Source organism: Cryptomeria japonica, chromosome 9 (assembly GCF_030272615.1).
Source record: "Cryptomeria japonica chromosome 9, Sugi_1.0, whole genome shotgun sequence".
Lineage (NCBI taxonomy): Eukaryota > Viridiplantae > Streptophyta > Pinopsida > Cupressales > Cupressaceae > Cryptomeria > Cryptomeria japonica.
In genome coordinates this window covers 468,341,942-468,357,248 of record NC_081413.1, presented here as the reverse complement: position 1 = coordinate 468,357,248, position 15,307 = coordinate 468,341,942, and the positions used below count along the sequence as shown (strand labels likewise).

Here is a 15,307-nt window from a genome sequence, read left to right as displayed (position 1 = left end):
CCTTATCAAGAATTGGAGACCCATAACCCTTCTAAATGTCTCCTACAAAATAATGGCCAAAATCCTCACAGACAGGCTAGTAAAGGTCCTTCCCAAAATTATCAATTCCACCCAAACTAGATTCATTAGAGGGAGATACATTTTGGAAAACCTAATTACTTGTTGGGAATCCCTCCATTGGGCAAAAGAATCCAATCAAAATGGGGCAATGTTGCTGATTGATTTCGAAAAGGCATATGATAGGATAGAATGGAATTTCGTCTTGAGGATGCTAGAAAGTCTTGGCTTCCCTCCTTTCTTTTGCAAGATGGTGCAAACACTACTAAGGGATGTTTTAGCTTGTGTAGAAATTAATGGCAGAAAATCTAATATCTTCACCTTGTCTAGATCAATTAGGCAAGGGTGTCTTCTTGCCCTTGCCTTGTTTGTCATAGCAGCAGATGCCCTGCACTACCTTCTCCGAGATTGTTCCCTTTCCACCAAAGTATTGGGGATAAAGTTGCCTAATAATTCGGAACTCCTGAATGTTCAGTTTGCTGATGACACAACCATTCTTCTCAACTTATCAGAGAACAATTTGGAATCACTAATGATGAAGTTCTCGACCTTATGTAAGGCTTCAGGGCGCAAAATCTCTCTCCCCAAGTCTATAATGCTGAGTTGGCAATCTCATCCTCCTCCTTGGTTTGCTAAATACTCTATCTCCTGGGGTGGCCCAGATCACCAAGTGAGATAACTTGGCATCCCTTTTGCTATTAGCCCCAACCTGAAGGAGATGTGGGAGTGGGTTAAGAGTAAGATTGACAAGAAGCTTAGGAAGTGGAACACGGATTATCTATCTATGGTAGGCAGACTTCAGATATGCCAAAAGATTTTATCCTCATACAATTTTTTCTATTCATCAACATGGCTATTCAGTAACTATCAGTTCTCTTTCATTTAGAAACTAATTAGAGATTTCCTATGGCCCAATGGAAAGGGAGCAAGGAAAAGGCATGCAGTCAAATGGAATTGGTGCATTATGAGCAAACAAAAGGGGGGCATTGGACTAAGGACTTAAAAACCCAAGGTATTGCTTTAGCTTATAAATGGATCTTAAATGGACTACCATTTCGTGACTTGGTTGCAGGGAACTTTGAAGTGAAACCAATGGGTTCTCCTATCTTTAATTCTCTTTGGAAAGCTTGGGAATGGGCTAAAAGTTACATTAGTAACAATGATATATTAAAAAAGGACAGTACTATTTGGGGGCAGAAATTTGTTTGGTGAAATCTATTACATAAGGATAGGCCTCTAGCTCTGCTTCAAGGGTGTTCAGCCAGAGCTTGGGCAAAGAAAAGGATTTGTGTGTTTGATGATATTTTTCAAGATGTAAGATTTCTTTCTTGGCAAGAGTTGATGAGAAAATTTAGTATCCTTGCCTCCCAATAATGCACCTACACCGTGGTCTGTTCTGCTCTTGACCCTCTCCCAAGCCCCCTCTTGATCTGCACAGACTTTGGCTCTGTTGATTTGTATACTTGGCTCTCCGATCTTCCTTTATCTAAAGTCTCCCCAAAGACCATCTACCTCACCCTCTCTGAATCTCAGGAAGTTCTTGCTCACCTTTCACATACTTGGCCCCCTCTACCCATTGGCAGTTGGAGCAAGATCTTGTCCCGTCTTTGGTCTTCTCCTGTAGAACCTAAGATGAAGTTCTTTGTTTGGAAACTGCTGCTTAATAAGCTTCCGATGTGTCAGGCTGATGGCAATATCTCTTCTTGTTCTTGTTGTAGAACTTTTGATAATGTCCGTCACATCATCTTTGATTGCTTGCTGGCTAAAGAAATTTGGGCCATGTTTGGGTTTAAGTTGGGCAATAATATTAATGTAGTTGATGTCAGCAGTGGCTCTATTGGTAATATCAGGAAATCTAGCAATAGTTTTTGGTTTATTTCATTTGTCAATATTCTATGGGCCATATGGAAGATTAGGAATGCTTGTGTTTTTAATTGTAGATCCAGATCTCTTACTGAGTCTCTGAGGAGGTTCATCTCTTATGATGTTTCTTTGCAAGTCTCCATGGTGATTGAAGTCAACAAGAAGAAATTTGAAGACCTCATGATAGATGGGGTAGTTAGGCTGTTCAGGGGGGAAGTGTCCCATGAGTTCACATGGTCCAGGAAGGACACAACCAATTCTGAATTTGAAACAGCCCTACATAATTTCATGAGAGATCTGTCAGCTCGTAGAGGAGATGTAGAAGGACAACAACTAGTTGAACTCCCTATCGCCCAGTTGGCGGTTCATCCATACCTGGACTAGATACATGAGGACATAGTGCTAGTGTGGATGGAGGGGCAGGCCGGTTGGATAGCGTGGATCCAGTTGGAGGTCTCCTTTGTCCCCATTGATGGGGAGTTCCAGTTTGTCTAGATGGCAACAACCTTGTTGATTGCATAGTTGTAAACAGTAGCATATTTAGGAAGTTTTCAGATCTCTAGATATGTAATTATGGCAGACTTACTATACATTACTGTCTTGTTCCTTCTTCTTTAGTATCTTTTTGTTGTAAATGATTCGGATACCTTCTGAGGCAGTATTTTGACTGATATGTATGATTTTCATGATTATCAATAGAAAATAAATAATAGTGGATATGCATAACAATATTATAATTATAATAATACAATCAAATACAATAATATAGTATTATTGTATTTGATTATATTATTATAATATAATAATAATTATACTATATTAATATATTATATAGTATAATTATTATATTATTGTATTAATTATAACATATTAAGAGTTCTCTACTGAGTTCTCTACTATTTTTGAGTGCAATTTATTATGCTCTACTAAGTGGATGAAAGAATATGTGCTCCAATTGCTCTTAGATGCAGATGAACTAGCAGCCTATGAAGACAAAGTAAAGTATTAAAGTTATACATTATAAAAAAAAACTATAAATGAAACTTTTGAAATTTTTTTGATTGCAAGGGGTTGTAGGTGTTGGAAAAAGTGGCCATGGAAGTATCACCAACTATAAGTATCCTTTAAGAACCTATGATGAAGAGCCTCAATACTTTGACCATTTGAGTGCACAAAATCAATGAACTTGCTTGTGACTGTATCTTTCAATTCATCTTCAAGGAAGAGTTTGTGGATTGCTGCCTTGTACCCTTCAGCCACTTCAAAATCTCTAAATGGGTGAAGTCTTCCTGGTACAGAAAGAATCTAACTATTGTAGTATTTTGGAGACAATGCAAAGCCAAGAAGATGTAATGGAGTGGTCATATTGTCCCATCTTTCTTCAACAATTGCATGCACTTGTTTGTAGGCTCCTTAGGGTCTTGCTCTTTCACATTTATGATTCGCTTCACCTTTTCAAGCATTGCGTTGATGCCATCATATATCTCTCCAATGTAAGTCCTGTCCATGTCAGTATAGAAAATCTTGCTCATAATAGGCTTGGTAAAACTAAGGAGATACTACATACAATCCCACCATGAGCCATCTAATATCTTTTGCTTGATTTTTATTGCTTGGTTAGTCTCGCTTTGCCTCCATATAGACCAAATTTGGTTAATTACCATGTTAGAAAGTGCTTCTCTAACTTTCACAAGTCGTCTCAAGACAATTGTGTTAGAGGTGAAACGTGTCTCTGCAACCTATTTGTATTAAAAAAAATGATTAAAATTTAAAACAAAACTTTAAAGAAGAATTAGAATACACAATCAAATTATGATAATGTAAAATTTAATACTACTTCACTTACCTTCTACAACTCCAATTTTGAAAATGATCTAAAAATTACTTGAGACATGTGGTGGTTGTGATGAACATCTGGATGTCCTTAGCCTTTGCATATACATCTTTGATCCAATTAATTTTATCCCCAATCGTTTGTAGCATAAGATTAATTGTATGGATTGCACAAGGTGTCCAAAAGATATGTTGATATCATTCCTTAACCATCAACCCAACAACTCTATAATTCTTTGCGTTGTTTTTTATGATTGAACAACGATACGGGGTCCCATTGCCTCAATGGTTGTGATGAGCATATCAGCTATAAATTGTCCATCTTTTAGTAGCCCCTCATAATCCACAACTCTAAAAAACATTTCCCCTTTAGGGGACATTGCTATGACATTGATCAATGGATGATTTTTTGAGTCTTTCTACCTATCTCAAATAATGGACACACCTGTTTCAATCCATGAATCCTTTGTGGACTTTAACGAATCTCTATGTTGTAGGTTTTGCCCCCCTAGACCGTTGGTATTGGTCCGGTCCGCCTGTGGTCCGGACAGGGTCCGTGATTCACAGGCCTGGTTCAAACTAGGTCGAACCCAAGGGTCTGATGGCCCAAAAATGGTGTTTTTTTTTTGCAATTTTTTTTTTTTGAAATCCACCACATAAAAAATTAAAATATAACCCGAAAAGTGAGTTTTAAAACATTAACTTGCTCATTTCACACAAGCAACATGACTACAAGCAAGGGGAAAGTTGAAACAATGATACTTGAATATTAATAAACTAAACTAATAATTGTTGAAAAAATAATAATAATAAACTAAACTAATAATTGTTGAAAGTTGAAACAATGATACTTGAATATTTTGTCATTTTGATATTAAACTTGATGTATATGATATTGCTATGGTATGATCATGATGCTATGATTATAAGTTTATGTTGGTTTTGTTATTTATATGATGCTATGTGACATGCTAACCTTAATTCATGCTTATAGGCTGCATCTCTCTCTCTCTCTCTCTCTCTCTCTCTCTATATATATATATATATATATATATACATGTTTTTATACTAATGAACCCAAACGAACCCAAACCCCTTTTCAAAATTTTGCTGTACTGGCGTACCGGTTCTTCGAACCCGAACCGACAACTTAGATGAATCTTCAACTACCTTGACCTCTTTTTTGAATAAGGTGGCACACACATCATAACTCAAGCCTGTGTACCCTTTTGAAGCTTCATTAACTTTTTTCAACATCTCATTCCAATATGGCGAGTGAACAACATTGAAATCCAACCCGTTTGCATAAATACATCTTGCTACATGTTGGTCAGCAATGTCTTTACTCAATTTGAAATTCAGTTTCCAAAGGTTCCTTTGGTTTTTTGATTACAATAGGTTTTTCACTTTGTAGATGAGGTGTGGCAAAAAATGGGTGATTTTCCATCACAGTATTGAGATTAGATGGGAGTTGCATTCCCTTTGTTCTTTTTTAAAATAAGGGTTGATTTAATTTACGATCTTTTCGTTCATCTGCTTCTTGCTCCATAATATGTCTTATCACTGTGTTTGATGGCACATGTACACTGTTCAGTCCAGGGCAAGCTTTGATGCCTTTTCTAGGTGTTCCACACAAATGGGCTTTCACTTGAAAATATGACTAGAATATTGTACATCATATCCATTGCATTTCCAAATGTAGCCCCCACCACCTGAAATTGGTTGTATCATTTCAACATATTTTATAGAGGAGAATTTGGTTCTGTTTTAATTTAGATTAAGTTGTGGAAGTAGAACTAATTGCTATTGTGATTCCTATGGCAAGAAATTTTGTGAATACATTCAAAACAAAAATTAAAAATTGAATGCAAAAAATAGATGTAGGATTTCTAGCTCTTTTGAATCTTTGATACATTCATAAAAGAGTGGAAAAAACTTAGATAAACAAAACAAATATCTTTTTTCATGTTTGTAAAACAAAAATTGAGGAATTTTTATTTTTTAAAATTACCTCTTTGCAAAAAAATCCTTCTATGATTTTCTTTGCTGCCAATGAAGAGTTGCAAATGCATAGGAATGAGAATGCAATTGTTGTTGAAGCTCAAAGATCAATCTTCAACTCCCTTTATCAATCCAACAAGCAAAAAATTGTTCTTAGCCTCTTAGAATGAAATTTACTATTTGCAAAAGAAATGAACAAAAATGAAGTTGTTCTGGTCTTTGAAGTGTTTTGGAGGTCACTTTAAGGGTTGAGGAGAGCACCTAGTGAAACTCAAACTCAAAAAATATTTAAAAACCTGTTGTTGGGTGTCTAAGTTTGGGTCGGGTTCATGTGGATTCGGCTGGACTTGAACCACATTCGATCTAGATGGATTGGGTGCCGTTTTGGAAAACCTTGTCAGTATCTACAGGCGCACCGGAGTGGTACCCCTCCGGTGCCCGGGACTGGGTGCGAATCGGATCCGAATTCGGCAAGCGAGGGGGCAAAGTTGGCTACTTAGTACTGAATCAATAAAGAATTATACCACATATAGACCATGGGATTGGATACCATGGCCAAGACATGATGTTGAATTGATTGCAAACTCATTTGAAATGCTTTATTCTCAACTTGAAGAGAAATATGCACATGCACTAAGAACACGAGCTGTAACGTTTTAGATTGTAGACAAGGAGAGTCCTTGATTCGTGTTATCTTTTGATTTAGTACAATGGTCTAACAACTCAGTTTTGTTAAGACAATTTCCAGACTGTGCTAGATTTGGCGTGTGTTGCTATCTGCACCATCTTAGATAAGTTGCCCTTCACTTCTTTGTACCATATAAATCTATTTTCCAGCAAATATTGAAGTTATGTTGTTTTGTGGTTTTAAAACTCTTAGCATTATCTAGCTTTCTACCAAGATTAATTTTTCAGCATTTCATGTATATCATTATTGGCTTATTTTTAGTTGTGTCGTCATCAGTTGCAGCAGTGAATAGTTAAAAACAACAGTTACTTGGAGACTCGTATCCCCCTTGGTACTCGTTTTCCATAGCATAAGTGTGTCCTTGTTTTCAAGACACATGGGTACATCTCTAGATGTCAACAAACTTCAGATGAAGTGTGTTTGTGTTTGTCTTTGGGAATTTTCTCTTAAGTATTGGGAAACTTTATACAAGTGTTTCTTAGATATGTCATATGAATTTTATTTGTTTTTCCCCATAGTTCCATGGAGTTTCTTGACGTTGGGATGGGTTTTGGGGAACCAAGGACCAAGGGCCTAAATTTGGGGACGATGAGGGGACGACGACGGAGCGTTGGTGGGAGGGGGTTGCTGATAGAAAAATAGAGGTGAATTGAAATCTTCAAGGAAAAATATGCAATATAACATCTCTGTGAGTGCCCCGTGAAAGGCCAACTAGTTTTCACGAAGTTAAAGGTTGTAATTAGTATGTAATGGCATGTGCCATTTAGCAAGCGACCCCGCGGCATCCTTGATAGAGATGGCGAAGTGGTGGTGTTGTGAGGGGACGTTTCCCCCCAAGTCCCCAAGTCTCAGAAAACATCCCCCTATAGGGGATGCAAGTTCTTTTGGGAGGGATGCGTCCCTATGGAACACTGTTTTTCCTTCAAGTGCTGATATTTGGTTGACAAAAGCTAAAAGATTAAAGAAATACATTAATATTTGCCATTTTCTAATTTTTGAATGAAAGTCAATGAGTCTTTTGTAGTAGAAATTTTTCTTGTAAGTATCAAAGGTGTGCTAGTAAGAAAAACAATAAAAAGGCTTATGATGTCTAAACACACCGAAGTTTTATCAATTGAATGAAAATACATCCATCTCTTACTATCTACGTACTCTGTTTTTAAATAATGGCATTCTTGTCCTGGTTCCTATATATCATCATAAGATGATTATAGTTCAGATATTAAAATTAACTATATATGTCATGATAATGGTTGTCAAATATCAATATAATTGATCTTCACTTCTATTGACATTTGATTCTGTACATTAAAATGTCAAATTGTAAATTATTGACCATTTTACATTTTCTGAAGTTGCATTGCCATATATGCATATATATTTTCTATATTTAAATATTAAATAGATCTTTATCATTACCATTTCTAAGCACCTGTCTCCCATTCTTTTGAAAAATTCTTTACTAGCAATTGTCCCCACCTCCCGTAACAAAACCAGAGCCCGTTCCCTGGTCACTATGGTCTAGAATCATAGCAGAGTTTCTACTGAATCATCCAAGAATGTTAGAATGCATCTAGAACAAGAAATTATAGATCACGACAAAGATGCTCACCTAATTAAAGAATTGCTCTTCTGACTTTATAGAGAAATATACACAAAAGGCTGTGAACATAAGAACTGATCTTATCACAGGGACTCAACGGTTGAAGATTTAAATACAAAGACCTTCATGGTCTTGAATATGAAGCTGCAAATGTTTTCTTGATGTCAGGATAGGGGCTGATATATTCATGGGGATGCAGTTTCTTGAGACTATGAGTGAACTACACACCGTTGTGATTTGTACTTGAAATCTTTTATAGATTGACAAATGGTAACAATTAGAGGCCTCTTATAAGTGGTATCATGTCCTTTGGTTTACAATAGTTATGGTCATTCACTGTTAACTGCTTTTAGGCTTGCACACCTTTTGTTGTACTTGTTATTAAAAAAAATAAAAAATGTATGTTCTACAAAGCAGTCACATTTATAAATATTCTATTTTATGATAAGGCTTTGTGCTTTGTGCTTTGTGGTTTTTGTTTTTGTTTTTGTTTTATTGTCATTACTTGAGTCATGAATTACTAAGCGGATTCAGTTTAGAGATGCTTTAGGCACCTCTTAATTGATGTTTATTGTTTACTTGTTTCTTGATTTTAAGTGTTAGCAGTTGACTTTTTCTGGTCATTGGTGGACGTTAATATAATTCTTTCTTTTCGTCCTAGGATTAACAAGGTTCTTATGAAATTCGAATTGTAGGTTTTACATATTTAAAAAGTATCAAGGTTGCCGAGGGTATTGAACTACCACCACCGGCAAAAGGTTGTGAATGCAGAGGTGAATGCTTTGATCCAAGGAAATGCTCTTGTGCGAGATTAAATGGGATGGATTTCCCATATGTTCAGAGGGATGGTGGCAGGTTAGATACAAGATTGTCTTTTTGTGCACAATACGACTTGTTTCTAGCTGTATGATTTGGAACTTTTGGTTGATAAGCTATGCAGGGAATTTATATAGGGTTTTCAATTGGATATATACTCGAAACAACTTAAGACATCTTTACCTTCTAGTTATTGTGAGGTCTCTCATAGGTTAACTTGAATTTAGATTTTTAGTAGGTTATAAAAAAGTAGGATTGGTAAGCACTACACACATGATCTATATGGGTATTGATTATTTTCTTTTAAGAAAGTTGTGAATATGTCATTAAAAACCATCAAGCCTCACATTTGAAAGAAACCAAAATATATTTATGTTTGATTTGATTGGTGCATTCCACTTGTGATCATCATCTTAGATGCCACATCCGAGGGATATCTCTTCCGTCTGAATTACTCGGGTCTAGAAACTGGCCTTTTCTGCTGGGATATGCCAGGCTCTGCAAGTTGGGTGAGGCATTTCATCCAATTTCAACAATTTTTCATGTCATGGAAGCTTGAGTTTGTCACTTCACTTTGGAAGCTCTAAAATCATATCACTTGAGCTCATCCCTTTCAACAGCCTGAAAACATTGTTTTTGAAAATGTGGTTGCGTTTTGCTTGTCTATGAATGGCTTCTGAGGCATTCCAACGAAAATTGTGCTAGCTAAAACTTAGGTGGCATTTAATTGCGGTTATCATAATCAGTAATGGACCGACAAATAAGACATTACTCAATTTATATTCTCAGCCAAGTACATGTCAAACAATCATCAAAAAGGTTGGCAAATATGCCTAGTAGCTAGCTGGCAGAAGTATAGAATCCATAAAATCTTCACGTGGCATCCAATTAACCTGAAATTCACTTGTTTCTTCTTAACATGTATCAGAAGTTGCAGAATTAGTTTCAGGTGAGAATTCTATCACATGACCTCAAAAAACATTTGGAAACAGTTGAGTAGATTTTTGCCAAAACTTGGTCATATGAAGCTAAAATCACTGGAATGTTAACTGTACCATAATAACATATATTTCCATTCATCCACAAAATTCATAGCAAAAATCATTTGTTTTATCACATGAAATGAAAAAAAATAGTCTGCTGTGTTTTTTAATAACTTGGGCAAATGATTTCCAAATGACTTGAAATTGAAACTGAATCATCATGACATATGTCAATATACAATCTAAAATTAGGTCATGTCAATATACAATCTAAAATTAGGTCAAGGTTCATCTTTTGATATCCAAAAACATCAAAAAAGAGTTCAGCTCAACTCATTTCTAAAAAAGACAAACCTTAAGAAATGGAAGATCATAAACACAACATTCACATCTTGTAGAATATTTTACTTTAGTTGCTTCTTGAGAAGGTTCAACTTGCTCCATTCGTGCGCCACTTCTCTCCATTTTGCATTACAACTGGTGTTCCTTTGAGTTTCTAGGTTTGGGGGGTATGTGGGGATGGCATTTTGAGGATGGAAAATTTCTTCCTAAATTTTGGGGATGGTACAGGGACAAGTCTCTCTCTTTTTCTCTTTCTACCATAATTTGAACAAAATGTCCAAATTAAAATACGTAATTTAAAACGTTTTATGCAGTTGATAATTGATTATTCAATGTCAGTTGTCAAACTGTAAAAGTTAATGATAATTTGATAAATCAAAATGGTTTATATGAATATCATGGTAGTTGTTAGCATCACAAAGTTTGAATGTTGAATGTACAAACGAGCTGAGAATCCCAAGTAGAATCTACAGTTGAAAAACCTCAAAAGGACAAAATGGGAATGCCCAAAAATTCATCCACAACTGGGTTTAGTTTGAGCAACAAACTTAGAATCATAGTCATCATCCATCGGACATGTGGGGAACTCCTCATAATTGGAATTATTGGAACGAATTGTATCCTTATCTTGGAATGCGAGTCCAACCTATTCGATTGCCTCCTCATCAACTTCTTGTGTATTTTCAGGTTCTACATCCCACCATGATGTTGAGCTATGCTTTTACTTAGGTGTTTTGCGATCAATGAAATGCAAGGTACTTAGTAGAACAAGAAGCTTTTTTGCTCTCATAGAGGTAAGTGTGTACCTTGTAAGAAAATGGATAAAGCTATATGTGGACCCGCTCCTTTAAGTTGTAGAGGAACTAGAAATGTCTGAGAGAAGAGTGTGCAATAATACTAGAGGTCCATAGAGTTGCCACCAACTAATTGGCTTTTCTTGTGCCAAAATATGCCTACTGATCCTTGTTGGAGTCTTATCACCATCAAGTTTAGTAGATTTTATCTAATTGACTCTAAATAATGAAACTTCCTTTGGACTAAGCATTTTTTGTAAAACCTTTCATGAGGCTATTCCTTACCTCATGGTCATTAATGGGAATGACTCTACCTGTTCTCTCTACATATCACTTTGGATTCAATGCATATGTAGCTATTTGTCGAGGGGTGTTCATCTTCTTCCACCATTTTTTGATGATGGGATGAATATGCTTGTGGTAGAACTTTAGGTAGGGGTCTCTCTCTTGAATGCCAACCATCATCTAGCCAAGCATGCTATTAATGCACTTTTGTAGATCTCCCCAAGACTAGGATTGTTAGTGTTATATTTTTTTAACCATGGTAGCAGAATCCTTAGAAAATTAAACTATTTATTTGTGAATGCAATCTACATATTGTGAATAGCAAATGCATAGTATTCTCACTATGTTTGAAATGCAATAAATTGTACTTGCTCAAATTGGAATCAATAATGAATAAATCACTCACACCCTTGCTTTTCTTTTATAGATGAAGAGGGCTAGAAATTGGTTCTCACTATATTTGAAAGGAACTACATTGTACTTGCTCAAAATTGGAATGAATAATGAATAACTCACTCGCACACTTGCCTTTCTTTTATAGATGGAGGCTAGGAATTGAAAGTGCAACCTATCTTGCATGAGTCAAACTGCCTAAAAAGTTTGGAAGTTTCAAAACTTATGCACGTTAACTGAAAATAGAAATGTAGTCAAAGATGAGATTTAAATAAATTTATGGCAATGTGCATGTTGGAGGCATACACACAACACTCTCCTACATAACTGAAAATTTTGAAAAGCATTCATATTTTGGAAGAGGATGAGACTTGCGTGTGCATACAAGCAAGCACCTGCTTTACATAATGGGGCAACATTCAATGAATGCATTCCCTATTTCTATGTTGATCACTTAGCTATGCACTAAACAAAGATGGTTGTGCTATTGCTTTGGATTAGCTGAATTATGTTGCTATTGAAGTGCACCTCCGTTAGAATCCCCAAAGCTTTTGAGACTGAAAACATGGGTTACAAAAATGCGATGTATCTCACATTTGACCAAAGTCTATCACTAACCAAAACCTCTTTCATCCACTTACCCTACTTTGCCTTTGATTCCCTCTAGTTATTCCATTCCTATGTCATAATCATAAGCTACAAGGGCTCTTGCAACTCGAGCATCCTCTGTAATAGAATAAAATATTCCATTCCTATGTCTATTATTTGCTATTTGTAAACAAACATAAATGAAAAAGAAAATTGTTACAAAGAAAAATGGAAATCTGAAGCGTCATTAACTTAACTTCTTCCTTCTTACTCTTTACATTATTCTTCTTCCTCTCTTTTTAGTTTTCCATCTTCATGCTTGCGTAACTAAGTTTTATCAAAATTTAAATGATAATTAATGAAAGCAAAAAAAATTAATATGGGCTTAGGATTTTGGAGGTAATATTTATTTTTTAATGTTGGGTGGCCTTGTGGACCCCTCATAAATCATAACTTTTTTTTGTGTGTTTTGGATGAGTTCTATTTCTGGTCCTAGGATATCCTTCCCACCTTGAGGAGATGTACTGGGGACATTTCCCACATTTGTAAAGTTTTTTTGGGATGGGGAGGAGATGTTTTGTCCCCATCCCTCTGTCTCCAAAATGCCCCCCATCCTTGAAACTGCAGGACAACCTTTGGTAGATTTGTCCTCGATACACTAATTACAATCAAAACGAGCCAATGAAAGGACAGAGGCACAACCTCATTTGATGCTTTAGTTTCCCCCAAAAGAGGTTCTATCTGATAATTCTCTTAGTTATGAGTTGATTTATGTTGGTAAATTTGAATTCCTTGTTTTTCAAATGAAAGAATTTGTAACATGCTAATACTAATACAATTAAAAACAATGAAACAAATACCTTACAAGTAAACTAGATATGCATTTAAAAAAAAAGAAGAAACTAACTGTTTCAGATGAAAGTAGTTTACTACTAACCAATTGATCTTCATAAATTGAAACTAGCTAAATTTATCTGAAACTGGAAATGCAAGAAGGTAAATCTTTCTTAACTTAAATTAAAATACTTAATAACAAGAATCATGCATTTATACATCAGGAAAGAGAGAGGATTAGAGATTATTGAACAAGTGTGCTATACAACTAGAATCACTCTTACAAGTCTTGGCATTGCTATGGAGAGGGAGAGCATCATCAAGGGCTTTACCTCCAACCACAAACCTGGCGGTCCCCTGCACACCCATCTTTTGGAAGTGGCCCTACCCTTCACGAGGGTGTAGACCAAGGTCTAGGACTAGTTGCCATTTGAGCCTCATGTTTAGAACCTACACACCTCTAGTCGGTCACACACTATAGGTACCTCCTAACTAGCATGACCATTTGACTAGGATGTGTATCTGATTCATGTGACCCGACGGTCGCATGCAAAACATTGCGCCACCTTGGCCAAGGTTTAAAAGTTGCAAGCACGATTAACGTGGTGTCAGTATTCACCACTCTTACCCAACTTGTACCATACTCTCGAGCCCAACTAACTCATTGTTTTACTTTTCACAAGACAAATTAATTGTTTAATGTCTTTTGACTCTAGCGGCCAATAATGACCTTCAGGGGAACATTAGTCCACTAAGAAGCCAACTGCTCAATAGTTTACTATCCAAATGATCTTCACTGACCATTAAGAAGGATTTCTAACCAAATTAATTGATGGATACATTATTATAATTTTATTAACAGTCTTTTCATTCAGTTGAACATGACTTTACTACCATTTGGCATTCGAAGACTTAGCTGGCTGATTTATAATGACAATGCATTGGTTATCATGTAGACAAATCCATTTTTTAAATTCATTTATTTGAAAGGTGTATGTGTGACTGCACTGATCTGGGCTCATTGACCCTTAAGATAATGTTTGTACATTCATGCAGAGATGTAGTACTCTTCTTTCATTATGACCAGTTGATGTGAGCCAATCGGCTTTGCAGAGATTAATGACATGAGCATTTATGTTGGATTTGACATGCATAGAATTACGATAAACATTTAAGTGATTGATCTTAATGATCTCACAAACAATATTCTACCCTTTTCAATTTCTCTTTCACAGACAAATTTACATTACATCTGATCTTACAATTGAATGATTATAAAGATTTGAGAATAAGATATAAAAGAATTCAATCGACTTATTAATTATAAGCTTTCTTTTGATTTTTAATATTTTCATATTGTAGGAAATGATTGAAGGTATTACAGAACAAATGTATACTCTGATGGTAACTAAATAAATATTGCATAAGACAAATGCAACATGCTTGATTCTTGACCGCAGTCGAGAGCTGCAAAGAAAGCTCCTTTCTCGTCCCTTATTTACTATTTCTTTTCTTGTTACAATGATGATAATGGACAATAAAGATGGCTTTGCATTTTTTCACAGTATCAAGAAAATGTGAATGATTTCTTGTGTCATGAGGATAACCTCCCATTCAATTATGAACATTCATAAATAAGCCTTGACCCCACAATGTAACTTATGGTCTTGGCTATTACTTACGGAGGTGGTCTGGTGGCGTTGCACCCGCCACCCCCATCTTGACTATATGCAACAATAATAATAATAATAATATCTCAGCTATAATAGTCGTAGTATCCATTAACTCAATCCTTGCTCAAAATCATTATTAATGTGTGTGTGTGTGTGTGTGTACTCTCTTTTTAAATCATTTAGATGATTAAAGGGATAGACCAAAACCCAACCGACGGACAAGGTCACGACCCAACTACCCTGACATAGGAAATCAACAAACTCTAACCCAAGGCCAACTTATCTCTAGGTTCATGGCTTGATGGCAATTTCGTCCTCTTCCAAGGTCTTCATTCCTCTCCTTGATGAGAAACTCTCCCTCCCTTCCGAGGGCGTTAGTTATCTTGCATCCACCTAGACACGAAAAAGGTAGTTAGGCCGAATCTTAGCCATCGAAGATTCCTTAAAGTAAATAAAACATTGTAGCCAACATCAATATAAATATTCATGCCAATAATTTGATGTCTCTGATGTTCATATCAACTGCAAATTGAACAATACAATCTCTAAAACAA

The 15,307-nt window shown here is 35.9% G+C and overlaps 1 protein-coding gene across 1 annotated transcript in view; it reads left to right on the top strand.

The window, feature by feature from the left end:
• The window catches only part of LOC131075930 (histone-lysine N-methyltransferase, H3 lysine-9 specific SUVH4), a 122,946-nt gene that overhangs the window by 68,029 nt on the left and 39,610 nt on the right, over positions 1 to 15,307 (top strand). The window contains exon 11 of the mRNA XM_058012893.2: positions 8,741 to 8,900. Within this exon, the coding sequence (XP_057868876.2) occupies positions 8,741 to 8,900 (160 nt within the window). The remainder of the gene's footprint in view (positions 1 to 8,740; positions 8,901 to 15,307) is intronic.